Genomic DNA, 27,973 nt, shown 5'->3' with positions numbered 1-27,973 from the left:
TTAAGCCAGCAAGGTGACTCTGTTCTACATAAGCTCTCATATAAAGAAAAATTGTACTTATTCATTGCTGTATTTAAGGCAATAGCATTACTATCTTGCTACGGAGTCCACAACTCACTATTTCCCACCACAGTAAACATACTCGGACTACTTGACAGCCTTTTCTACTTACTCAGTATCCAGTTTCTTTGGACTAGCAATATTCTTAGCGCTGCTACTAAGCTCATTGAGGACTATCAGTGGATAGATAACATTTTTCTCTACAAAAAGGAGCCAAATGTGAAGTTTCTCAAACCACATAACATGTGCAGCATCTATCAGGAAATTAAAAAGAAGAAATCAGATTGTCAAATCAAACTCAAGTAACAGAATCAAAACTCTTGATCCAAGTCATTTATGATTAAACTATGAAGAAAAAACCTATTCATTTAGATAGAGTACAACTTTACTGCTCAACCTGTGAACAGTATCAATAATAATCAGGGCTATGTCAAGCTCAAGTCTCCAACAGCATTAGCCATATCTAATCCTCTAAAGCACTTGAAAACTCAGTATCTTAAAGAAATACCTAGTGAACAAACACTCCAACTTAGCTAAAAATTATTTAAGGCAATCGTTATCACAAACTTTGAAACTTAAGATTTTGAAGACTGTGTGGAACTACTCTGAAATACTGTAAGCACTGTATCAAAGTGCATCAAAGCATGAGGAAAATATATTACATGATATTTTATATATCTTTGAACTGATGACGATCTGAGAAACTTAGACATAACTATATCATATGCCATGAAATACTCCACTAGAGTATATCAAATAATAAAGCAAAAATATGAAGTATATAAACCGCTAATACAAGTTAAATCAGCTATAACTGAAAATTCAAGAATAGTATCATTAATGATACTTACTTCGGACTTCAAACTGATAGTATTCCTTGGTTTTCAGCAGTGGGTGAGAAAAGCAATGCCAAGGAAGTTGCTTTCGGAGTTGAGGCAGAACATAATGGGTCACAAAGCCTACCGTACCCACCAATGCATAGAGAACATAACTTAATATAGGCTAAACAAGAGAAGAATTGAACAAAATTTAGGTTTGTGTTTTATAAAAAAAATAAAAATCTTACATTAATAACATAAGAGCTTTGAGCATTTTTTTCTCATTCCAAAATGATTCTGACACTAACTTATCTGAGACAGATTAAGAAAGAGGGCATTTTGTATGTTAGAGACTCAAAAATACAGAAGGAAAAAAAACCCACACACCTGAGAAAGGCAGGAAGATTTCAAACACACAAAAGTGAAATGTGACGATCTCCTGTCATGTACTTGGTACTTGTCACACTACATATTTAAAGACCATCTAAAACTAGTCAGGAGAATGATGCACACGAGTATTATATAGCATTAGAACATTTGTATGCAGAAAACACTGGCAGATTTGATGAAACACCTTACCTGTAAAACTGTAAATACTGTACTGACATGAATTGCAAAATAGAGTACACCGATGACTATACACACAATCAGGTCAGACTGCAATCTTTCACTCTGGAAAGTGAAAACAAAATTTTAGAGAACACCAACTTTGGTTTTTCTCTTCAGAATCTTAATCCTCACCAGCAACAGCAGTGAAACCGATTAACGGATTTTCAAATGGTGCCAGTGTTAATTACTTCCACTGAAGTTATCAGAAATTTCACAAGGTAAATCTTATGGCCAAGCGCATTAGTTCAAGGAAGTTAATAACCACAAAGACACCTACTCAAAGTAGGACAAGAGAAGTTAATATACACAGTATCTTCTCTCCCTCTCATTCTGGACCATGAAGGGGTGTAAGGATCCCCTCTACAGCACTAAAGAAAGAGCTGGAAGTGCTAACCAAATTTCCCATTTATGATCTATGAATTGCTACGGAGCAATTAAGAACTCTGGAAGACAGCTGCCTAGACAAAGCCAAGTATCTGGTGGAAAAACGATAATGCTCTCTCTCTTTTCCCACCTCTCCTCTACAGAAGGAGGAAGGATAGCTTTAAAATGACCCTGAGGAATGAGTTTGAATTTTCTGTTGTCCTTAAGAGAGGAAACTGTTTGTTGGGAATGGGAAGAAAACAACAAACCGATTAGTGCCAGACTGAGTCACAAGAGGGCGATACATACTCAGGGTCACTTGAAGTCAGAATCTTCCTAGTTTAGACCTGTTCCCCCTCTAAACACAGCATTAATATTTTCATACCAGGAAAGCATTACGGGATTAACTGCTCTAAAACTGGCAAAATAAGTTACATGCAGCAGTTACTGCTTCAAGATCCAAATTCTTGGCACATAGCTTATTTTTCCAAAGACAAGAAGTCCTGATTTTTAAAAACACTGAAAGAAAGAATACATCATGATCATCCTTCAGCCCTCACACTCTCCAAGCAACTAAGATATAGTTTGAGAGTTAGAGCTCCTAAGGTCTATCTCTCCGAGTAACGGTAAAAAGACTGCAGTTTCTCTACTTTAAATGTCTACTTGCAGTTGCTATACATTAGATCCTGTTGTGCTTGCCTGCTGTATGAGGAGAAGCCTGTCTATGCAGTTACTCCCCTAGAGACAGGATCCATGCAAGGTTAAACAACCATTTGACATTTCTTTGTATAATTGAATTTCCTATATCTTTTACTTACTATCCCATTGCATGAAAAAGAATAATGTGCTGAAGTAAATGGAAGAGGTTACATCTGCTCTTTAAAAGCCTTTCCACCATTTTATGTTTTTGCCCTTCTGGAACACAAACACACAGCTTTTGCTCACAATTACTAGAAATACTGAGGTACTATACTATTACTCCCGTTAATCTTTCCCAGGGCACTACCACAAAAAAAAAGCGAGTACCTCTTGTTATTGACATGAGCTAGAAGAAAATTCAGTGATCCTTCACTGAATGTAATACTAAGGAATTCCAGTTGTTCCATGTCTCCATCTTAATAACTTAAATTGCACTATAAACATATTCTTAGTATAGTATATTGGTTCATTTGCAGATTTAAAAGAAGTGTCGCTTTTATAGATAGCACTAAAATTGCACAACAGTGCACAAGAAGTTCTGCTTACGGAGGTTTACCTTTGAAGTGAACAAGGTTTAATAACTAGATGCATGCATTTTTAGACTATGAAATCGACCCAGTACAATTCCTTAGGCTGGGTGAGCTGCTGCCTGTCAAAGCAGGCATACAGTTGCAGTTTCTCTCTCAAATGCTAAATTTTTATTAAAAAAACATTACAACTGATTCCATTCTTGAAGATTTTCCCTCCAGTAGAGTATACTGCATTTTCTTGCATAAAGTTCATGGGTTGCCCTTCTAAAATCTCAGCTCAGGAGTGCAGGCTTGTACATGCATGAATTCACGTAGAAGTAATACAGAAGGAACTTGACCCCCTAGCACAGCATGGACTAGGAGTCCCTTTTCTGTTTTTCTTTTATGTGCAATAGCAACTTCTTTGATGTGGGAGCACCACCCTCCCTACCAAGGAGGGTGAACCCCTCCCATAATATAAAATGGGTTTCTTTCCCTTGATACAGATTATCTGATATCTTCCAGAAATATCTAATATTTTATCTAGAAATAACTAATATTTTCAAGAAATTATTATTAATGGGTTGTGGGTTATGTGAGAAAGATATATACTGCACTTAAAACTCTTAAAACTACTGAGACTTGAATATTTTATTTGTGCTCTGATATCCAATCCTAACCAACACCATGATAACTGACAAATGTAAGCCAAGTAAGATCCAGACTAATGCTATACTGATCAACATAAGTAAAGGCTTAGACAACAAAATAAAAGTCTACTTACCACAGAGTTTCTAAGCTTTTCAGGTAAAGGATCTTTCACTTCAGACAGAGGATCCTCAGGGTTTTTGTCTTCAGAATTAGGAAAAAATTTTGATTGCACTAAAGAGCTTAAAAAAGCAAAAAAGAACCCATTGAAAAGAAAGCATTGTTACTCTTTTAAAAATACATAAACCTTTAACAGAACTTCTGACTTTGCTTTATTGCAATAAAAAGCAATCCTAGCATATTAGTGCTTTCACATGGCTGAGCTAATTCACAAAGATGAGATCTCAGTTTTATAAAGAAATCAGTTCTCTGGTTGCACAATGGCCCCAGAGATAGAACTTAGATGAGTAGCCAGATCTTATTCAAACAGCAGTTTCTCCAGTACCAACAGGGGTGACTGGACAAATACTTAATTCATAAGCTGACATCACACTGCTCATGAAACTAAACTTCAGCATGCAACTGACAAAAAAAACCAACATACTCCAAAGTTTGAGCCTATTTGTCAACACCAATTGGAACAAAGAATTCCCTGATTTAACTCCAACAGGGAAAAAAAGCATTATCTGTGTTAGTCTGATTAATTCAGGAATTAGCCATGCTGACCAAACCATTACATTCTTAGCAGACCTTGCTGGTACTAAAAACCCCAAAAACTTGTACCTAAGTTTTCAGAAGACCATATGCAGCACTGCTAGCCATACCTATATGCTTCAGAGTCCCTTGCAATTATTTTTGCAAATAATTATTTATTTGATCCCCCCCATCTCCTTTCTGTATGAACATTCAGATAACAACCTGATCTCCCCATCCACAGAAAAAGCCCCTGACTATCTGCTCCAGACTGCTACTTTTCTATTTCATCCAGCATTATGGCTAAATTTAAATCCAAGTTCAAGCTCTGCCTGTTCCAAATACGTGACAACTGAGCCTCTACTGGTTGTTCTATGGGAGGTGCTTTTCCTACTAGAACTACTTTGTTTTACATACATAATTAGTAATCCAATCAGAAGTACTCTCATCAATACTCCAACTCAGAAGAGCAATATGACCGTTTTCCCACCTTAGATTGGAACACTAATCACCAAAACAGATTCTTACTGTTTTGTATCCGAGATCAAATATGAATTAGTGCTTTGAGCACACATTCAATGGAAGAACACAGCAGTGAATTAAGTGAGAAAAGCACAGTTCAAAAAGTCCACATGTGGGCTTCAGCCTAAGCTAGTGCTTTCAGCACCTCTTTAATTACAGAATGGTTACAGGTTGTTCAGCACCAATGCAGCAGCAGAAAGATGGCAGCTGACTGGCGATTAAAGAAAATCGGACTTTGGCATATAAGTAACTCACCAGAAGTGACAAAGAAAGGCTGTACTTCAAAGGAGGAACCATGTGCAAACTGAGAATTTTTATTCAGTTACTGAACCAATACGCCACTTTTGATAATGCTGATGATTATCAGATTGGTATTTATCATCATAACTAGTATCTCTTTGATAATTGCTTCTTCCTTATGGAAAGGGCACAAACAGTTACTTACAAAAGCACAGAAGGGTCACTACTTTGTCTGCTGAGATGATATGATATTGCCACTAACAAACCACAAAATATGGAGAAGAGAACTGGAATATGCTGCCCATCCCAAGAATCCTGGAGACAAATGAAATATTAATAAAAATGAGATAAGGTATTTAACACTTATCTGCCATACAAGAGATATATATCACAAAAAGAGAACGGAAAAAAATAACTACAATTCCACAAATACGAAACAGAAATTTCAGTCAAAAAATATTCAGTATTTACCTCTGCCTAACTATAGATCAGAAACTAACATAGTATACGCTCCTTAAGCCCACACCATCTCAATCATTTAATAGTCCTGAGTTTTCATAAACCTCATGAAGAAGTTCATGCATTCCTTGAGAGCATAAGTCCTTAGAACTACATTTTCATCAATTATTCTGAAAAATCCCAGTGCTGTTTCTAAAGTTATTTTTTTCTAATGGGCTGAATGAAAATGAAACCAGTGTTCATATTTTATTTTCATAATCTGCACTGGATCTGCAAAGAGGAGAGAGCAATTCTTTGCTGAAGTTTGTCTTTAACAGATGTGTTTACAAATGGCTAATGAGACAAACGGACAAATTCACAGAAAGCTAATGATCTGTGGGTGATAGTATCACCGGAGTATTTCCTCTAACAACTTTTTACTACCTGCAGAGTGGAAAGGAACGAGGCCATGGCTAATTTGAAGGAGCACATGCTACAGTTAATTGTGAACTGAGATCATTTGATCACTGAAAGACCCGAAACTAACATAGAACCAACACCATACTGTTTCAAACAATGTCATTAAGGAAGGAAAGGCTATTTTTTTGTTTTGTTTTTTAGGTAGGCATACATCTTTTCTTTGACACTACAAACCATTTCCTGGCTTCCTTTCAAGTAAACATTAATTTGAAAATACTGTTTATGGTTTACACCACTGGAAAAAAAATATAAGTGAGCCCTCTTGAGAGGTTAACACATCAATACATGTAGAGTCTACAAGAAACAAGCCAGTTACGTGGCTGTTCTTCAAGAATCAACACAGAATATGAGGAGTTTTCGGCAAAAACCTAGCCTGTTAGCACACAAACAAGTCACGTCTTTTCATAGCAAACCTGCTTTGTTCCTACTTTCCATCTTTTCACTGACACCAGAACTAAGCATAAAATCCTACCAAGTCAGACTAATATTTCTAATTCACTTTCTGCATATATAAGAAAAAAGGAAGCAGAAAACAAAATCCAAGACTTTAACCTATGTTGTTTTTGTAATATCACTCACCTTCAGGGCACCATAGCACAGTCCATACAACAACGCTACTGCCACAATACTACAGATAAAACTGTAAAGTGCTGCAAGCAGGCTTGTGGTAGCTGAATATAAAAATATCAATAAGAATGTAATCAGGTTAGAATATAAAAGAGGTCAGCCCTCTAGTTCTAGCTCTCCTCTGAAATAAAGCACCCAAATCATAGCATGTATTCATAAGTATCTATATACATACAACACGGGAAAATATTTTTAAAAGAATGATTTATACAGCTTCATTTATCTCCTCATTTATTCAACAGCGTTATCATGGGAAAGGTTAACAGCTGCAAAAGAAGCCAATAAAGGAAGTATAATTTTCAACAGACTAACGAGGATAGTAATTCTCTCTCAGTAATCAATCAGAAGAACTTTAGCCTTTTAAAAAAAATACAGTAGTATTCCGTACATATAGGACAGGAATACAGATGGTACAATCACTAAGCTTTTTTTAACTAGCTCTTTAACCTGATGGCAGTTCCTAATGTAATGCTTTTGCTGCTAACGTGATAAAACACACTCACCATTGCCACCAAAGACATGAATATCCAGCTGTTCACAGAGATACATTACAAATGTATTCACCTGAGGCAGGAGACCAATGAAGAATACTATGGGGAAACATAGTGTAAACACTGTGGAAGAAAAAGATAGTTGAAAAAGTCGTGAATATGAAAAACATAGCATGTTAACGTACTCTTCAGTTTAAGTTCTATGGTACCACACACCATTCAACTCAACATCACTGAAGTGTTCCTACCATAATTTTAAAGGAAAACATCCATTACGTAAATCTCTACTTCAACAACTCACAAAAGTGACTGAATACAGAGGTTACATTAACCAATATTCAGAATTTGTTTTGTTTTAAACATCAGCTTTAACCACTACAATAACTCATACAGGCCAATTCAAGCTTTTGGTTTTAGTTTAGCAAAGATCAGACAAGTATGCTTACAGATTACAAAACCAGTAAATTTTCATTCATTGTATGATAGGTTTCCATGAGCATAGCTGCCTGTTTTTAATTACACAAGCAACCAACAGCCACCGATTTAAGACAAGCCAACCATTTCACCTCTAGGTTTTCTGCCACTAATATCATCTGACAATTTTACTTGTTTTTTCAGAATTCGTGCGGAAAAATAATCCGTGTTGTTCCGATCCTAAATGACACCTTTTAAAATGCAGGTGAGCAAATTGGTATGAACCATTAAAATCTCTGTAAATTACAGGATTTAAAACAGTAAAGATAAACAAATGATGCAATTTTAAAACACAGAATCATCTGTCCCAACCTGTACATATCCCTTGCTTTCCACCTTAAGGAATAAAAGATGCATGAATAATCATCTGACAACTGTTAATGTTTAGATCCACATGTAGTAAGCTTAGTCCTGAAGCAAAAGGATAGAACGATCATACCATGAAAATCAGACTTGTAGCTTCAGTGACCAAAGGAAGAAACTGACTTACAGCAATGTTATAGAGAATCACAAGTCTCAATTTTATGTTTCTAACTTTATATCCATAGAATGGTTGTATAATAAAGGCCATCCAATTAGAAAAATCTGCAGTGAGATGAGTACCAAGGAACTGATCTTCTTTTCCTAGTCCTACTTTGTAAAGTTAAATAACTAAAAGCTGTTTTAAAGCATGTAGGTTCAAGGCTTGGAAGAAAAAATAAGTTCTGCTTTTTTTTTTTACTGATCCAAATTAAGAAGTGTATGATCAGTCCTAGATCTGAACAAAATATTTTTCAGAATTCTCAAGTCACACCCCTATCTCAAATAATGACTCGAGGAAATCTATACAGAAGACAAACAGTACAGTGATATCTGACTGGTTAAAAAGCTGTTTTGTGAAGGCTTGCAAGTTGAACTGTCTTGGATCCATGGTGAAGAAAATAAGATTAATCTGGGAATACACATTTGAACAGCCCAGCAAAAATCCAACATTTCTCATAGCTTTTCAAGTTTTTAGTAGAACTGCTCTCTAAAGGGGACCACATAAGAGAACAGAAAACACCTGTTGTTTTAAATGTGGAGCAGATTTTGATAAATTCATTAAGTCTAATTTGTGGAATATGTCAAAATAATTGATACCAGTCCTCACTTGTCAACTGGTAAGGACACAGCAACGTTATCCAAACAAAAAGCTTGCCTTGCCCTGCACTTGTGTTGTTCTAACTGCTGTACCTGAGAACTGGGAAAAAAGCAGCTGAATTTTTCCTTTGTGCCAACAAAGTGTGTATGCTACCAGCCAGAATTCTTTGCAATACACACAAAGATTTCTGAAACACTGCTTCAGCAACTTAAAAGATTTGCTTCAAAAGTCTGCACGTGGCTGTTGGGCAGGGTTAACAGCTTTTTTTTCTTTTATTTTTTTTTTCTTTTTTAATAAAAAAGGAGAGCTGTTCTGGTGCAAGGTACCGAAGAAGAGCAAAAAGCAAAACAAAGATTAAAAAGCATTTCAACACTTCAGCCAAGTATTATTAAAAACTAATCAAGATGAACACAGTCTGGTGACGATGCCAGCACATCTTCTTAAAACTGGAAAAGACTAAGCTCTTTTTAGATATAGCTTGCTTTCACAATACAACACATCACCTACAAATAAATGCAAAAAAATATATATGGAGATGCAGGTCTACACTATGGTAATGACTCAAGGTGATGAGAAAGACAACTTCTGAAGTCAGAGCATAAACATAGGAAAAGTGAGGACGGTTTTCATATACTGAATGACCAAAAAAAAAAGTCTGCTAGCTTAAATTCTTTTTCTGTAACAGATACAAAATGAAGAATGGCAGTGCATGAGTAGCTCCACAAAAGCTATAGAAAAGCACCTTTGGAAATATCTAGACAGTGCTGTTCCTAAATAAAAGACTTAGACCTTTCCCCTCTGGCCATTTAAATATAGATTTACTAACAAAGTAAAAACTGCATGAGGCATGAAATTCAGAATGATATATATTGACCCTAGCATTCTGAGAATTAATAAGTTTTGTTCATCAACTAAGAGTTAAAAATAAAATAAAAATCCAAATTAAGACCAAGATTTTCTTTTACTTGGACAGAAGACTGTCCAAAACTAGAAGCAAGCAGTTGAAACAGTTAACTACTATATTCTTTCATGCACTGATATTTTCATACAGTTGAAGAGCTGCAATGGAAAAGCAGGTGTGTTCAAAGTTACCCATTAAGATTTAATCTGTCTAAGGTATTTAAGAAATGCGTCCATACTGTCCTACCCAACTGTTAAAATGCAAATAACCTGCTTTTAAGAGAGCTCCCGCTTATTTGTGACAAGCCCATAGCCCCTTCTCTTGTAGAGGGGAGTCCAAATCAAAATATTTGATTACTGAGCAGGTAGCTCCAGGCACAGGGTAGCATATCCTGGTCCAAGTTAAGAACAAGGAACACCAGGTTCAGGGCTGAGGATGAATATATTTTATATACAGGAAGAAATCAATCTCCTATTTTAGCTTTTAAAAAAACACTAAAGTTACTCTTTCCAAAGAAAACTAAATGAAGGGCTGTTAGAAAATGATGATGCAACAGTGTCACAAAGCGCAAAGTGTAAAAAAACATACTCTACTGCAGAGAAGCAAACAATTCAAATCAATGAAAGTCACTCACCTATAACTAAGTCTCTGGCTGACAGCAGCAGCAATGGATTGGTGAAAGCCATTCCATACAACCTGAATCTTGTTGTAGATATGTTTCTGCTGCCATAATCCAACAGCCAAATAAGACCACAACATAAACAGAAATATACAGGCCTACTATAGGCTATGATACGATTATGACCCTGTTAAAAAAAACAAAACACACATTTGTTTCATTATTAGCAGAAAAGTAATTGTTGCCCTTCTGTTACAAGTAGTTTCAGAATCAAAATTAACTTCTATTCATGAAGTACTTGTACGTTGAACAGAAGTTGGTGAGGTAACAGCACAAAAAATCCCAAAAGCCTTGCCAGGATATAAAGCAACATTTTTTTGTGGCTCTGATATATATGATGAGTACACAATAGTTAAACTAAGTTATTTTTACCCTTATTTCCCCCCTGAGTTTCAAAGAATGCTTCTTACAATACCAAATGTCATCAAACCTCTGCCTAGGCTTCATAAGCAACAGAAAATATATTAATTTTGAAAAAAATCAATTGAGTTTATTACTCAGATACTGCTCCTGCTGAAAACCAATCTATATTTATGTGTCCATTAAAGCATACATCCTTAATACCTATATTTTGAATGACAGGCTTCAGAGAAATAAAACTTTTTCGTACCTTAAGACTTTACAAAGATATTGTTTTGGCAATCTAGCAGATACACAATAGAACATAAACATATTATTCAACAGTGGCACATTAACATTTCCATGCTGAAATGTTAATGCTCACTAGAGCATTGCATACTCAGCCTAATAGAACTGAAAAAATAAGGCTGTGTGCAAACTAGTACAACTGAGTGATTTACAAAAGACCAGAATGAAACATCTGCAAAGTTGTGTCAGTTCATGCTACCACAGGAAATTACAACATTAGGAATACCTTTCAGAATAATTGCTTGAATACTAAAGATTCATCCAAAAACCTAGCATGATACGGCTCTACAGCACAAGCTAAGTTTAAAGCTGGAGATGGACTCTTTGTCAGGGAGTGTGTGATAGCACAAGGGACAACGGCTTTAAACTAGAAGAAGGGAGATTTAGATTAAATATTCAGAAGAAATTATTTATTGTGCAGGTGGTGAGGTACTGGAACAAGCTGCCCAGATAAATTGTGGATGCCCCATTCCTGGAAGTGTTCAAGGCCAGGTTGGATGGGGCTTGGAGCAACTTGGTCTAGAGGGAGGTGTCACGACAGGGGAGTTGGAACTGGGTGATCTTTAATGTCCCTTTCAACTCAAACCATTCCATGATAAAACAGAAAGGCCAGGATTTGCTAAATACAAACAAAGCATATAAGTGAAAAATATAGCGTGCGAGAAAGGAATCAAGAGAAAGACAACAAACTTCTTGTCTTATGAGAAGACAAAAATGCCAAAACAAACCAAAAAGATCAAATTCTCTTCAGAAGTTTTATATCTGCAGGATTAGTAAAAGTAGCACATGCCTATGACTTACATGTCGAGGGGAAGAAGAATCTGGCTGAACACTCTGAAACAAGAAAGAGGAAAGTTATCCACTCTATAGTGAGTGCATTTACCCCCTTCTCCCACCACTTCTTTTCCACCTTAATAGAAACGATCTTTCTTAAGCTGTGATTGGACTTTCTTTCTAACTTACTTATGCAACTCTTAACAGTACTTAATAAAAATGCCAAATAACTAAAATTCTGATTAAAAACATGCTTAGATGCAATTGCTTAATGTGAATGCATTGAGGTGTACCCACTAAAAAGAAGAATGTACACACTGAAGCTTCAAGTTCAGCTTGCAGGCTGTTTTTAACCAATAGACTCTGTTCTTCCTTGGCAGAACAAAAAGTGCATGAGAACAACAAATAAAAGGCTGTTTAACAAACACATGCAGAACTATTCTAGTAAAATGACTGTGTGACCATCCATCAAACTGTCCATGTAGCTGAAATTTGCTCATTTGTTTTTTAAACAATAAACAAATAGGTTTTTACTTAATGCTCCAGCTAGCCTGCAACACCCAACCTAGATTATTTCTACTGTTTTTAGAAAGTGAAGATAGAAATTAAAATACCTTCAACAGTGAGTACTGACAACTGGCTATTACCAGGCAGAACTGGAAGACCCAAATATCCTTGAAAAAGCCCTCAATAAGAAGTACAGAGCCCAGAAACGCAACTAGAATAGCTAGGATGACAGCTAACACGTTTTCAAGGATCTCACGATTCCTGTATTAGAAGGAGGGAAGAAAAAAAAAAAGAAGCATTAAAACCTAACTATGTTTAGAAAAAGGTGCAAGAGAACAGCTAAGGTCAGAATTTAAGAAGTGATAACGCTGCTGTCAGCAAAGTAGTTAAGAGTAGGTTTGAACATAGACTACATGAGCACACTTTTAGGCAAAGCTAGGAGGTACCAGGATTTCCAATGGTATCTGACAGCAATTACTTCCTTACAGAATTAACCTTTAAAAAGCAGAATATAACTTTAGCAGATTACTTTAGAAATAATTTAAACAATCAGAAGAAGCATGGTCTGTAATAATTCTGCATTCAAGCCCCACAAAGGATAACTACTAGCCCATCCCTCAAATACATAGACAGCAAAAATACATACATGATACCTTAGCAAAGTTACAGTATTTTTAGTTCCTACATTATGAAGTCATGAATAACAAACTATATATATAAGCTATATGAAGTGGGGGAAAAAAAGAATTCCATACAGCATTGATAGTACTGAATAAAAAAATTAATTATTTCTGCTGGGACAGAATTACTACTGTATTGATCACCTCAAGGAAGGTCGTTTCCAAAATTTGAATATTCAATATACTCCAAAAGCTGATAACTGGAGGGCCATGTTGATTTTATTCCACTAGGTAAACAGGGCAGGGATAATAGGTTACAGTATTATATGACCCTCTGGAAAAATGCTTTGAAACAGCAAATAAGTTTTCATCTACTTGCTGAAACAATACAAGTGAATGCCAGTTTCTAGCACCTTTCAGTTAGTTTTTGGAGAAACATCCTCCAGCATTAAACATCGGTCAAAAAATGAATTATATGTTACTAAAAATGTCATTGTCCAACTCACACAAAGTGATGGGGCTTTTTTTTTCCTTTCTTTTTAGCATTGCTGGAGAAAGAGGGAGAATAGCTTTTGTTATTTCAGAAAAAATGTATTTTGTATTGTTCTTCCATCTTTCAGAGTACAGCGAAGTATGATTCTCTAATGAGAGCTCACAGTTCAGTTACCATTTTTTAATCTTTACTTTCTCAAGACTAGTAACATACAAGGATCTCACCTATCAAATAAAGCCAGAAGAGTTAATCTATCAAAATTTATGCTAATCCAAAGTTTAGGCAGTATCCAAAAGCGATAGTACTGCTTGACTTTTTGAGCTGCTTCCTCTTGAGGTTGCATGTGGTCCTGAAGGTCAGGGCTCAAGTCAATATCTTGCTGCTCCAGCAGATCTGTATCTATGGTTAGCAGCCTGTTCAACCTGATCTGGGGAAGAGAAAGCTAAAAGAAAGTCAGGATTAACAAAATCTCGTTTTTACTGTATAACTGTATTCTACTAAATATTGCTTTGAAGAAATTTCTAGAATTATTTAGCCTCAGTTTTAAGAAGTTATGTTAAACACTATCAAATCTGTGGTTTCTACTTACTTTTCCTGTCCTCATTATGGCAAGTGAATAGCAATAGCAGCAATAATAGTTTGCATACAACACAACAGTGGCATTTGCATATGCCTTATTTCAAGTGAAGTAAGGACTAAGCACATGATCGCATTTACTCTAAAAACTCCAAATCTGAAGACAAGTAAACTGATACAGAAGCAGGAATAATTCATAAGAACAAAAATCTGAATTAAAATAAATTATTGCCTATTTCTTATAGTCACCTAATCTGCATGCACATCCATGCTGAATGGTTGGTTTTGCATGACAAAGCCACAATATGCATGCATTGGTAGACGAACTTCAACTCATTGATTTAGAATATACTGAAACACCCAGAAGTTTTTCCCTAACTAGTCCAGTACTATTTATGATTGACTACAGTTTCTCAGGTATTCTGTAGTCTGTTACTCCAGAGTTCTCTGAAATTCACAGTAATACTAACCACCATACAGGACATTTAAGGAGAGTACTCCGTTAAAAAAAATTAGTATGGTGTGCATGTATGTGCTGTCTAACCATTTTATAGATCTCATTAACAGGCCAAGAAACTTCTTAATGCACTGACCTTTATTCTTAAAGAGTACTATAATTAAAACATCACAATGAAAAATTGTCATGATTTTTAAAGCAGAGTAAAATTTAAATACTCATGTCATATTTTAAGTGTCAAAATTATACCATATTTTATGATCATCATAAACATTTTCATTTTTGAAGCTTTTTTCATAACTCCTTAAAGCAATGTACTATAACTATGCTCACCCTGATTTCTTCCCTAGAAAAACACTAAATAAAAAACAAGCAGGAACACTCACTTTCTACAGGCATTTAAAAAAATACAAGCCACACCATTTAAGATGAGCTGTGTCAAAAAGCAGGTGCTTTTTTCACAACTTTTTAATTGTAAAAGCCTCATTTCTTAAATGGTAGAATCACTGTAACAGGACATTTCTCACACTAGTAATAAATTTAGGAAGTTCCCCTGTAAGCATGTGGGCTAAGATTTTTAAAGTATCATGAATTTACCTTATACAGAATCACCCCCCCCATCTTCCCTCCCCAAATGGAACCACATTGCCAAAACAACAGGCACACATTGGGGGCTGGAAATCAAAGTTCTGGCAGGCACTAGGTGAAGACATCCTTGATCAAAAGCATGGTCAGGCAAATGGAAGTTTCTCATTCTTCTGAGAAATACTAAAAAATTTCATCTTCCCTCTTGACTAGGTTATTAGATACTTCCACATACTTCACTTTAACTTCCTAATCTAAGAATCACAACCTTAAGAATCATGACCATTTGCAATGTTTTCGTGACAGAGCAATAGCACACTTCAAGCACATATACATCTGGACTCAGCAACAATATAAAAGGTTGACATCACCAAACTAATGACTTTCTAAAGCTACTTGCGGTATGAAACAGTGTAAGCCTCTGCCTTTTTTCTCCTGATCACTCCTTCTATTAGAATTAAGCTTTGTACCACAGATTCCAGTGGTAAATGTCTAAAAATCCATTCAGGGAAATTGCTAACATTTCCTTCGTTCAGAACACAAACACAAAGTTCATTCTTTCCACGACCTGCGTATCTTAGCAGTGCACAGAAATACAACTCCATCCACGTTGTCCAGCAATCTCTGGAAACCATGATAAAGTATCTCAGAACATCCAGTTTCCATGTGATTTAGATTCAAATTACCATGCTTTAGATCACAAGAAACAATCTTCGTTTAAATTTTAAACTACCATCCAGAATGATAAATTTGCATGTATATACGAAGACAGCAAAACAGTAACAGTTTATCTCATTGAAATCCAGGCAAAAACCCTTCTTAAGAACAAAGAGCTACTACATACAATGATTAATCAGTGATATATAGAACTGGAAAGTCTTCTGATTTTTGGCATGCTTAAAAATAGATAAGAAAAACTTACTAGATCATGTGGGTAAAAGCGAACTGAGGTAGAACTCGATACGTGAGAGTCCGTGTCACTATAAGAACAGGGGGAAAGACTTCATATTATAAAACTACATTTGATTTCAAAAGTCTCCTAAACTAATTTTGACCACTTGCAAATTTTAGCAAAACGTGTTCCTCTTTTTCCTTAGAACACATGTATTTTAAATACACGTATCCAGTTTGTAAAGGCCTAACACACAACCAAGAAAGAAAATAAACCTTGACAACGGTCTTGTGTACTGGGATAAAGTTTGTAGCTATAGATCAGAATACTTTTATGCTTGGTATAACTTACTGAACACGTGATTTGACCAGGTAGTCCATTAGTTGTCTACACGGATTATCATGATGGAAATTACTCCACTTTAAAGAAACAAATATGTTTTATAATGTTAGCTACTCATGTGCAAACACGCATCACGTACCTCTAAAGGAGTGAGGTGTCTGCTGTATATTCACAGACAGTTTGTTAATTATGCTCTTTTTACCAAGTCCTAAAACTGCCAAAAATAATACATATTTAACACAAGCATACCAAGTTACTTAAACTTAAATAGCTTTAGAAAAAAGAACTTTAAGCAAAAGAAGAATAAAATTACTTTACAACTTCCATTTGTTAATGAGAAGAAATTTTTCTTGTTGTGTAATAGTCCATATCCAACCACTGCTTTTTTCCCCAGTTTTGTATAGCTTTTGGCTGTATGTTTTACATATAAATTACATGGCTGTAAGACTGGTATCAAACTTATGCAAGCTTCCTTCAGTTCCTTACCTTAACATAAGATAAAGAGTCTTTGTTAATAATTTTATTTTACTCAAACTCAACTACTCCCTAAAAAAGAAATCTGATTATTTGGATGTGAACAGTTTGTTCCTTCCATTAGCATGTACAGCTTCATAACAGCAGCCATCAGCAAAGCCATTGCATCTGGAACATGCAAGCAGCAGAGGCAGGCATTGGCAGCTTTGTGCAAGGAATACAGAACTTTTTCCTCAAAGTTCCACTCCACAGGAAGCGCTTGCACACTTTCACAGGAAAGATTTGAAGACAGGAGCTTTGAAATCCATTACTCCTTAAATCTGATAGCTATTCCACCTACATATGGTAGAGTTTTTAAACATTCAGCATGATGCAATAGTTTCAGAGTAGTTCTAGATAGTAAAGCAGATTTTGAAGGGAACACTTTGGCTTGTTTTTTCCTTCTTCTGCCTCCTGTCCCTACAGAGAAAGGAAGCGTATCTTTCCAAGAGCAGATGAACTTTCCAGTACGTAGCTGGCTATTTCAACTGTAAATCAAATTTTAACCACAGGCATGTTAAGACTTCCCTGTATTGTTTCATGCCATCTATGAACTCAAGAACAAATTTATCAGTTTACATTTGCTTCACAATTGGAAGTTCACTTTTAAATAAGTTAATAGCTCCCTACTTTCCACAAACCTGGGATAAATTCTTTAAGGAAGACTCCCATTAAGCCAATCAAAACTGCATTTGTCAAATTCTCGGTTTGGACGTTTACTGCTGAAACTAATATTAATCTTCATTTTCCAGGATTTGCTTAAGTGGAAAAGATTATTTCTGCAATTACTGTCACCTTCTACTAAAAATCACTTAGGTTTCAAAAGGAAAAATACATGGAAAACTATTTTTTCCTGGTAGTTCGTACTAAATAACCTTTTAAAATTAAAAAAAGATTTTGTTACAGTAAGACAAGAATCACCACTCTTGACTGGCTTCACACACACCAGATGTTAGATGCTCTTCTTGCAGCTGGCTCAAAGTTCACAAGTGACATGTCGCAGCCCCCTGTCTCGTAGAGCGTAGAACTGAACTTACCTATTAAAGAAAAGGTCAAGAACAGGTCAAAATTTCATGGCGTTTAATCCCACTAGCAGTATGTTTCTACACATTAGCTTACTAGAGATCAATTTAGATATTTAAATTTATGTCAATGTCAGAATATAAAATGTGGTAACACATGAATGTGTCACCAGTGCAGACGTTAGCTACTCAGCCTTTTTTCACACAATTTTACATGACATATACACAGTAAACTGCAATAGTTGAATTCAACTAAGAGTTCATATTTACAAGATGTCACCATTAATGCATCAGAAATGCAATGTAAGCTCCTCCTCTCCACCCCTCCTTAGAGGATAAGCAGAAAAACAACTTGCCATGATCGCCGCCTTCACCCCACCCCCCCACCCCACCCCAGGAGAACAATCAGTGAATCAGCATTTAGGGATCATGGCATTTAACTGCAGCAGAGATTCCTCAAGTGTTCAAATTAAAATTCTTTTGAGGTACATGTCTATTCGGAAAGAAACACAAAGGGTGGAAAAAAAGTGACCAGGCATGCTTCATTAGTTATACCTCTAGAAAAAGATTTTAAAAAAAGGAATGACAGGCAGAGATTTATTCTGAAAACCAGAAGCAAACACTTTAGTGTGAGATCAGAAGACTGTGAACTAACTTCAGAGATAAACCATCATGGCTAATGGAGTTCCAGAAACTGTAAGTTTCCTCAAGTCATTAAAAGCTTTTTGAAGGAACCATATCAAGTCTATTCCTAAATATACAAATAACAAAGTAGTACCCTGTGATTATAACTCAAACCTTACTCACAATATGATGTTTTTACAGTGCCCTTCTCTCCACAACAGTCTGATCATAGAGATAAGCACTGCAATTTCCCCTGAAGGTCAGTTTAATACATTCCAGCTCCGAATGCAGGAAGCTGATTCTGAAGTTGTAATCACCTCATACGTGGTGCCCTGCCAACTTCTCCATCTCTTCCAGCTCAAAAGCCTTCTTCACTCAACTCACAATGCAGAGTGTGCAATATTTTAAGAACTGCTTACACAACACAAAAAAAGAAATCCCACTGCGGAGCATCTGAAGCGAAAACTGTGTACATCTCTCAGCTGCATGTCCTGCAGCCCTTTCCCTTGCTGATATGGGATAACACGTAGTCCTAGGAGAAACACTAACAAGCTAGGAGCTTCCAATCTTTCCACTGTCTGTAAGAACACAGCCTGCTTCTGTTCAGTGTTGTTTTCTTTATAAAAAAGAAAAAACACTGCTTCCTACTCCAGATTCTCTTCAGATCCCCACAGACAATTAAGTTCCATATATAGGTGAAACTAAGGAAAAATACTGGCATATCGAAAACACCTGCACAGAGTTTTTTTCCCCTCAGAGGGGGGCACTGTAGACCAGCTAGACACATACTGCAGCTGTGCTAAGAAAGAAAAGAAGAAAGAAAAGACCCTTCTGACCAGAGAGCTACCCAGTTCAGCAGTCATGTACAGAACGCAGTAACACAACAGCTCTCCCCCAGTATTTAGCTACATCTGCTACAGATATTTGTGAGGAAACACAAAGCAGAAAATTCATTTGTTAGGGTATTTGGGGGGGGTTCTATTTTTGACTAGTTAAGTATCCTTTGGTTTTTACAGTTGATACTGAAGTTCTACAATTAATCTAGTAGAATACATTAGGAACCTTCCTCCCCACAACTAAAAGCCTCAAAAATACAGGAGGTTTTTGAAACTGTATCAGCTTAAAAAACAACCAAACAAAAAACATTCAACAGCAAACAAAGACTTTAGGAAACACACTTCAGATTCTAGTCAGGACAAAGTTATACATAAACTATGAGGGAAAAGTCCCTAAAAAAAACAATTGTCTGGGTTACATTACATTCTTCATGTTCCTGCACTACTGAATTGAGAGCCTGGAAATGAAATTGATTTCTACAGTAATGAAGTGCTGGTCACAGAAACTAGACTGTATTAGTTTCAAGACAGAACTTCCCATTCTCTTGAGCTGAGATACTACATCAGGTATATTTGTTTCAAAAGAAGTTTACTGAACTCATACACATCAAAGGCTTGAGAAAGGCTTCAAAACTTGAAAAGTTTAGCATAAAAAAATCCACATCAGGAAGTATCTATAGTTCCCTCAGACCCAATTCATTTGGGTCTATCAAAGTTTACTGCATTTATGTTGCTGATACAAACACTGCAGGGCTGTGGTAGGATAAAACAAAACTGGTTAATAGAGATGTAGCAGGTGATTCCAGACAGACAAACAACTCAGTTCTGATAGCTTGCATTACAAACTACAAAACGGACTCAGGTTTGGCCACACTTGCAACTCACCCCTCTACTAAAACAGACGTCCTAATGAAAGTTGGCTTACTGTCACGGAAAGCGCGGCTCCTCAACAAAACAAAGATGCCTCCCACCTTTTTTAAAATCAAAAGACACTCCAGAAAAACTGAACTGACCCAAAGCAGACGAGATCACAGAACTACTCAGTGGTGCTGAGGAAGCAAGCCCTACCAAGCCATAAGGTGTGACAGCAGACTGTGACTGAACTCCAAGTCCCATCGGTGGAATAGCTATCATGTTGTGAGGTAACAGCAGTTTCCTCACAGCAATCTCAAACTCTTCCGCGGGATCCCAATGCTCACAAAGTTCACCATGCACGGATATACCAGCATTTGTCAGTCACCCTAGTGATTTCTCTCCCACAGCATTCTCTGAAATATTTTTGATAGCATCACACTGATGCAGCTTAAAGTTCTCTTTTTCTAAGGACTGTAGTTTTATCAAGCTGTGAACAGAGGCAGACAAAGCCATATTTTACAAATAAAGAAATACAGCTAAGGTTTGTATGCTAAACAGAAGTGCTCGTAACTTTTCACCCCCCTTGAAAGGAGAGCTGTGAATTCTTCCCAGCCTAAGCCACCCAAACAATGCTCTGCTTGGAGCACCTTACAAAACTAACAAACCCCAGTCACCGACACTCAGGCACACGACCCCGAAATACACGTTCGTTTTGACACGAGGTGAAGAAGAGGTGATTGCACTTCCTTTGAAGCAAGCTTGCTTGTTTCAGAGGACAAAGGTGTCTCACCTCCGAGTCCACAGACAACCACATAACAGTTCACACACTGCACAGACTGACGTTCCCACACTTACGGGACTCACTGAAAGCAACAGGCTGGTGAGCGTATGGACAAAAGATGAAACGTGGAAGACTTAAGTGGCTCAGCGTCTGCCTGACGTGGTAGTCTGTTTGTTTTCAACGTTTCCTGGTTTTCCAGCTAATAAATACTGCTGTTTCAAACCTCTCAAACAACTTCTGAATGTTGCTAACAGTATTTGCACATGTTGAAGTCTACATCAGAATCATTAAAATATTGTAATAGATAGCATGCAAATGTTTTTTAAATCCTATTCCTGACGACCAACAAAGCCATCAGAATCTGATTACTCTGTAGCATGCAAGGAAGTAACATTTTCAGTACTGCAGCTGAAGGTAAATTTTGACCTTTGAAACTTAGGAGTTTTCAGTTTGGACACTTCAAAGCAGTTCTTTTTATTCTATATGAAGTTTGTTAAAAGGGTAACTTGTCTATTATGCACAACTCCACAAACTACAACAGGGATATTTTCAACAGGAGCAATGGGAAATGAGCGTTTGCCTTCTACTCATACCTTTGAAAATATTCCCCCATCCATCCCAAATAAATTAAGTCTACTTAATTACAGAATCAGTTTCTCAATACTTTTAAACTGCTTCAATCAAATAATTGATCAGCATATATATATTGTTAGAGGCAGCATGGGAAGCTTTGATCTTCAACAAGACCATCCAACTGCCTTTATTACTTCAAATACTTCAATAAATCTGAGGTACTATCACCTGCATGTATGTGATACAACCAGAAGAGCCAAACATCACAGTGCTATTCTAGAGTTCCAGATGATTAGATCTCTAATCACAGAAGCAATATACCCAGCAAAGAAAAAGAGAAGACCTAAGAATAATACCTAATATAAGACCTAAGAGAAATAACCTGTTATTTCATCCCAGCTTCAAGAACTGAGCACCTGTTCTAGTAGTTCAGTACTTGGATTACAAAGTACTTCACAAACTCTGCCTTCACTGCAAGGACTCAAAATCCCACCCAACACCCACATGTCTCAAGACTTGGATATTTGTATTGCCACTCTATGCGCTGAAGACTGTCATTTAAGTCATTTTATACATTTTGTGTACTGTACTCATACTACATTAATCATGCCTATAATCATCACATTTCATTTAACACCTCTCCTTTCTGTCCTGCATTCCTCTTACAGTTCACTTTATATTCACTGCTCCACATCAAGCTTTCTTCTCCACTCTTTCTAGTTCCTTCCACTCATGAAGCAACAGCATAATTTGGAAAAAATCTTTCTACTTCAAACTTAGAAGACTAAAACTCAAAGCATCTTTCCTCACTCAGCACAGTACTCAGCAACTTTTAAAGAATGTACAGTCACTACCAGACTGAGTATAACCCAGTAAGGTTCATCCTCCCTAAAATAAGCCAAGAGAATCAAATTAGAAGACATTCATCTTTAAAACAAAACAGAAATGTATGTCTTAAGAGATGCAGCTTTACATCAGCACATAAATGGAAAAACATAGAAGCAGATACTGCATTTGTGGAAAAAAGCAGCTGTGTTTACGTGACCTGTCTTCCAGATGAGCTGTAATAAAATAAATTATTGTACATGCAATAGAGAGATGTATTTCCGCATTTACTGTATTTGGCACTTATATTTCCAGTTGCTGCAAATCACGTTTGTTTTCCATCTCCTTTCCCAGCCTCCATTTTCAATATTTTTCTGCCCTGGACAGTTCCAATGATTTCCAGTGGAAAAAGAAATTGGTCCTATTGTCTGCATTGCTTTGATTAGCATCAACATATAATTTAAAAAACAGAACAAGTTTCCACCCCCCACCTTCCTGCTACCCAACCATACATACGAACTCTTTAAAGAGAAGTAACAGGGTCATCATTGTGAGCTAACTTGGTACAACAGAGAAAAAACAATAGTCTGTAGACTTGAGGGAAATAGAGCAGTAGTTTTATTTCACCCCTGATTAAGGATAAAAGCCATGTACCAGCTATAAAGAAAGATATCCTCCCACCTTGGCAATCCTGAGGGAATAATTCAGCATGTGAGAATTTGCCCCATTTTGTCAGCTACTCTGCTCTAACGAAAGCATCCTTCACACAAAACATACAGTCTGAGGACATTAGTTCATAGTACTGAATTTTTAAATACTGTTGTAGAAACTGAAGTATTTGATTTTTCTAAAACAAAAGCAAATCTTGGCTACAAAAACTGCCTTCGCTCAGTGAACGTTTCTAGAGATGCTTAGAGCTCCAAAACAAGAATAAATCCCTATTACACATCAGATTTTAACCGAGCAGACCCTGCCAGTTTTGTGCCTCACAATGACGATATGCTGCCCTATAATACAGTGCACACAAGATTTCAGAAAAATTCAGCTATGCAGGTTTCCAACAATGCCACTGCACTCTATTCCAAGTGTACACAGGGCTTTCCTGAGAGCCTAAATACAACGGCGAATTTCTTAGAGAATTCACTTCAATTTTCACCAAAACATAGTAAGATAAACACTTAAATAATTCAGACTGAAGAACCAGATTGCACATTGAATTTTTAACTCTATAAAACTTCATTATATTTTGGATAACATGGACCATATCCTTCAAATACAACATTGGCAGCTTTAAGAGCAAGTCTTAACATTAACTTTGAACGGATATAACCAGTATTGCTGAATTTCAGTTGTATTCCAATGAATCTTTCATACAAGAAGTGTCTCCAAATCAAATAAAGAAACATGGAGTTTTATGTAGTAAGCTTTCATAGTTCAAAAATGCACACTAAGCCTTGATTTTTCTATCTAGAAGCACTACAGCCACAAAACAAACAAACAGAAAACCTGATTATCAGATAAGTAGGTTGTGTGCATTTGCCACATCTGCAGCTAAATTTTATAACCTCTCAGAGGACTTCAGGGTTGTTTTTGCTTATATTAAAATTCTATACCTCCTAGCTACAATATAAAAGAAGAATGGCAACTTGCTAACCAAACTCTTGTTTAAAGGGGTAACAGCCTTGAAACTCTTGAAATCTTCCCCATTAAAGATGACGGCAAATCAATTATCTTTTAGTATCGGGTTACAGTAAGGTCTGTAACAATCGTTTCTCATCAGTTTTGTGATCTAACCTTCCCTTTTATGGTATCACAACTGACAGCTGTTTAAAGTACTGTCACTAGTGATCATCAGCTATAAAGATGGCCAATATGGCAATCTGAGCAGGAATTCCCTATTAATGCTGAAGTCATAATCAATTCAGGCTACTTACAGGTAAATGCAAAGATTCCTGCCAGGAATTTTCCATATCAGCCCCTGCATCAGCGTGTGTCCAATCAGTCACTAACCATAGCCACCTGACCCTCCCTCTCCCTAGCCATTTTATTAACTGCAGAGAAGCTAATAAACAGTTAAGAATATTACATAAAGTGGACCATGAAGAATTAAGGGGCACTATAAGGCTCCATAAAACAATAGCATTTGATACAAGAAAGTCCAGGTTTTCTTCCCACCTCAATCTCCGAGTTTAAGGTGCACATCCCTCCTTGACATGGCAATTTCTTGTCTGAAGAACAACTAAGACAGACTCATTTAAAAGATGGAAGAATAATGATTCCTAGCTACCGCAACGAGCATCCTTTCAGTAACCAGAAGTTGGTATCACTCTGCCCAACTATCAGTGATAATGCAGGAAAACTTATGTATTACACATTATACTGTTCAAATCATGAGAGATCTCACAGCATCGCTACTTGTGCATCCTTAGAATGGTTCCCGTCGTGCATTTGTTAAAGTGCCTGGAAACGTGATTATGATAGGCAAGGAATTTGTGAGCAACGCTGCCTTCTACGAAGCACACCTACAGGATTCAGAAACAAAGCTAAGGTTAACTTTTTCCCCGCGTTATTACCGAGATAGCTGCCGTATTAAAAACTTCCATGTCACCAAGGTTACATAAGGCCTGCATACCAAGTCCATCGTGCAAACTGCTACCGCCTACAGCAGATGCAGTGGCATGTGATGCTTCTAAGTGGACACTCCCATTTCTCACCAGCAAGGAGGTGCTAGCGCTGAGCACAGCTGCCTGGGAGGGGGGGCGGGACTGCCCTTTGGCCTGCGAGGAGGGCTGCTGGCCTTGCTGACCATCTTGAAGGCTACGAGAGAACACGGATGGGGGAGACATTACCGGGAAGGAAAGAGAAATAGCTGGAAGTGAAGAAAAACAAGTCTTTTTTAATTTTGAAGAGGAAAAGTTAAAAGTATAGCATTGAGTAGCCATTTATTAGGGTTAAGATAACCCACGAATCCCATACAACACATTTGGACACGAGTTACACCAGTAGCTACAGAGACGCGGTTCCTTTTCTACTTCTTGGAAGTGTTATTGATCTCTGTACTTAAGGGTGAGCTAGGAAGATGTTATTCTTACAAGTCTTAATTTGTGGGTGCAAAAGCAAGCTGCCAGTGATTGGCCTAACTGCAGCCTGAGATCTCACCTCTGCACACAAGTGGTTATTCCCGTCATCTCTCAATACCTGGGTCCTTTTTGCTCATTGAGGTGTGACTGCATCAGCTGTTGTGTTTGTTGTTTGTGTCAAAACACCACCTTTCTTGCTACCAGACAATGGCACAGACCTCATGGATAACCACAGCTAAACCAGGAGATCCAGATTTATATTTATTTATATTTAAGTATTTAGAATATGCATACCAATTTACTAATTGGCAAGAGTTTTAGGTCTATTTTAAAGTTATTTTGGCAGTACCAGCCTGACAGCAGTTTTATTACTCAGTACACCTACTACAAAGAAATTCTTCTATACCCAGACTCATACCTACACCAAACAAACAGGGTTTAAAATTCAACTTGTTCTTCACAGAAACGTGTAAGCTTACAGACAGAAGTAGACAATGCCTGAAAATGTTAATCCTCTACATAACCTTCACACAGGAAAACTATTTTATAAACCCATTTAACTAAGTTAAATAGTTTTTGTGTGTTTTTTTTTTTTTAAACTGCTTAATATTAAACGTGGGGAAAGTCCCTGAATGCAAATGTTATATATATATATCTCAAATATATATATGCTTTGCAACATTAGTGTTTTTTATCATCCTCCATTTTCTACATTTAAAGAAGTTACATCAGTCATTAGCTGGAGGACACTTGATCAGATTAAGAAAACCTTTTATAAAAGAAGAAGATAAAGAAATGTTAACAATCTATAGAGAATGTATTAGACTATTCCCTTTTGAAATACCGTCTTTACCACCAATTGCTTTTAACATGTCACTGATTACAGTGTGATGCCACAGTTGGCAAGGAAGCCTAAAAAGCAAGACTTTGCTCGGTTCAGGGGGTGTACCTGCCTGGAGAAGAGAATGCGCCAGGCAGACCTCACAGCAGCCTTTCAGTACTCAAAGAGGGGCTTGTAAAAAAAAAAAAAGAGAGCAACATTTTTTTTTTTTTTTTTTTTTACATTGGCAGTGTAAAAGCATGTAATAGCAATATGACAAGGGGGAAGAGTTTTAGACTAAAAGAAACAAGATTTAGATCAGATGTTAGGAAGAAGTTCTTTACTCAGAGTGGTGAGGCCCTGGAGCAGGTTGCCCAGAGAAGCTGTGGATGCCCCATCCCGGGCAGCGTTCAAGGCCAGGCTGGGTGGGGCTCTGGGCAACCTGGTCTGGGGGGAGGTGTCCTGCCCATGGCAGGGGTGGGGGGTGTAAAATTGGGTGATCTTTAAGGTCCCTTCCAACCCAAACCATTCTGTGATTCTATAATCTGATGTTCTAGAAATTATTATAAGCAAGTATGTCTACTTTTCAATTCTTTTGTTAGAGCATCACTGCAAAACAAGAAAATAATTATAAGAATAGGTGTTAAGAAAAGCTCATGCAAAGTAAAGCAGACATGCACACAGCTGATGAGGTAAAAAAGTTGCAAGTTATTATCATCATAACATATCTGAATCTGAAGCTTAATTCAGTGCTTCACTGCTGCAGACAAGGCTCCAAGTGAACTACATGGTAACAGAAGCCTTAAGGAAGCTCACAGCCTTGCCAGCCTTCATTGTCTCCCTTAAGCATTATCAGCAACACCAAAACAATGCTAACCAATACTTCCTCCCGTTAAACAGTAGCTAAGTACCAAAAGGTATGTAAGTTGTCCTTTCAGTGGTTATCCATAGCTGTCACAATAAAAACAAGGCAAAACATTGGCATTAAGATGGCATAAATATGCAGAGAGACATTCTCTGCCTAATTAAAGTTATTTTTAAAATAAAATTGTACTTGATACAGCTGCTTAAGTTCTCTTAGCAGACACACATGCATACACCATTAACTACACAGGAGGCCAATCCATACACACATTTGAAGTGGCCACAACACTATTGATGTTTAGGGTACTTGGTTGTTTTGTTTCTGCCGTTTTTGTTTGCTTAAGTAACTAGGCAAGGTACACATCTAATTTAGCACTGAACCAGCAGAATTTACCAGAACAGGTTTTATTTAAGTGTCCATCATTGCCAATCACAATGGCATTATATACCTATGTCTCTTTTACTAAAAAGACTCTCTTTCCACAGAGGAAGCATTTGCAGTAACAGGGGACGAAAAAATATCAGATGCAAATCAGTCTCTAAGGGGCCATCTCCATGACACCCAGTTTGACGCCAGGAGCTAGGAGATTAGATGATCAAAGTTTTGCTGGCGATAATGAAGGAAGAAATAATCAGGGCAACTATAGGTTAGTAAACCTAATATCGTTAGAAGTTTAATATAGGAAGTCATGTGGTTAGCAATATTAGAAACTAGACAGGCAGCTCACCACTAGGGTATATGCCAGTAAAGTTGTTGTAGTATTTTGAAAGGATTTAGAGTAAAAAAATCTGTGCGCATTTTTCTTCTTCCAGCAACACAAAATTCCCACTAAGTTACCCATATAAAGGAAAGTTTTTTTCAGATTACTCATCTAGAAATCACAACTGTAAAAAAAAAAAATGCAAGTTTCCAGA

At 36.9% G+C, this 27,973-nt stretch overlaps 1 protein-coding gene across 10 annotated transcripts in view; it reads right to left on the bottom strand.

Moving 5' to 3' along the window:
• PCNX1 (pecanex 1) overlaps positions 1-27,973 on the bottom strand; it is a 91,595-nt gene that overhangs the window by 24,821 nt on the left and 38,801 nt on the right. For 5 of the 10 annotated variants that reach the window (XM_013191223.3, XM_048065081.2, XM_013191211.3 and 2 more), the window contains exons 8-21: positions 24,927-25,111; positions 17,725-17,815; positions 15,954-16,011; positions 13,638-13,855; positions 12,408-12,561; positions 11,821-11,853; positions 10,327-10,498; positions 7,210-7,320; positions 6,659-6,750; positions 5,367-5,476; positions 3,843-3,948; positions 1,458-1,550; positions 912-1,062; positions 173-314 (exon numbers count right to left, since the gene is read on the bottom strand). In XM_013191223.3, the coding sequence (XP_013046677.1) occupies positions 173-314; positions 912-1,062; positions 1,458-1,550; positions 3,843-3,948; positions 5,367-5,476; positions 6,659-6,750; positions 7,210-7,320; positions 10,327-10,498; positions 11,821-11,853; positions 12,408-12,561; positions 13,638-13,855; positions 15,954-16,011; positions 17,725-17,815; positions 24,927-25,111 (1,716 nt within the window). The remainder of the gene's footprint in view (positions 1-172; positions 315-911; positions 1,063-1,457; positions 1,551-3,842; positions 3,949-5,366; positions 5,477-6,658; positions 6,751-7,209; positions 7,321-10,326; positions 10,499-11,820; positions 11,854-12,407; positions 12,562-13,637; positions 13,856-15,953; positions 16,012-17,724; positions 17,816-24,926; positions 25,112-27,973) is intronic. The other 5 variants (XM_013191216.3, XM_013191261.3, XM_013191266.3 and 2 more) reach the window with 5 other exon arrangements.

Source organism: Anser cygnoides, chromosome 5, assembly GCF_040182565.1.
Source record: "Anser cygnoides isolate HZ-2024a breed goose chromosome 5, Taihu_goose_T2T_genome, whole genome shotgun sequence".
Lineage (NCBI taxonomy): Eukaryota > Metazoa > Chordata > Aves > Anseriformes > Anatidae > Anser > Anser cygnoides.
Note: the sequence above shows the minus strand (reverse complement) of the source record. Positions and strands in the feature narration are given on the sequence as shown.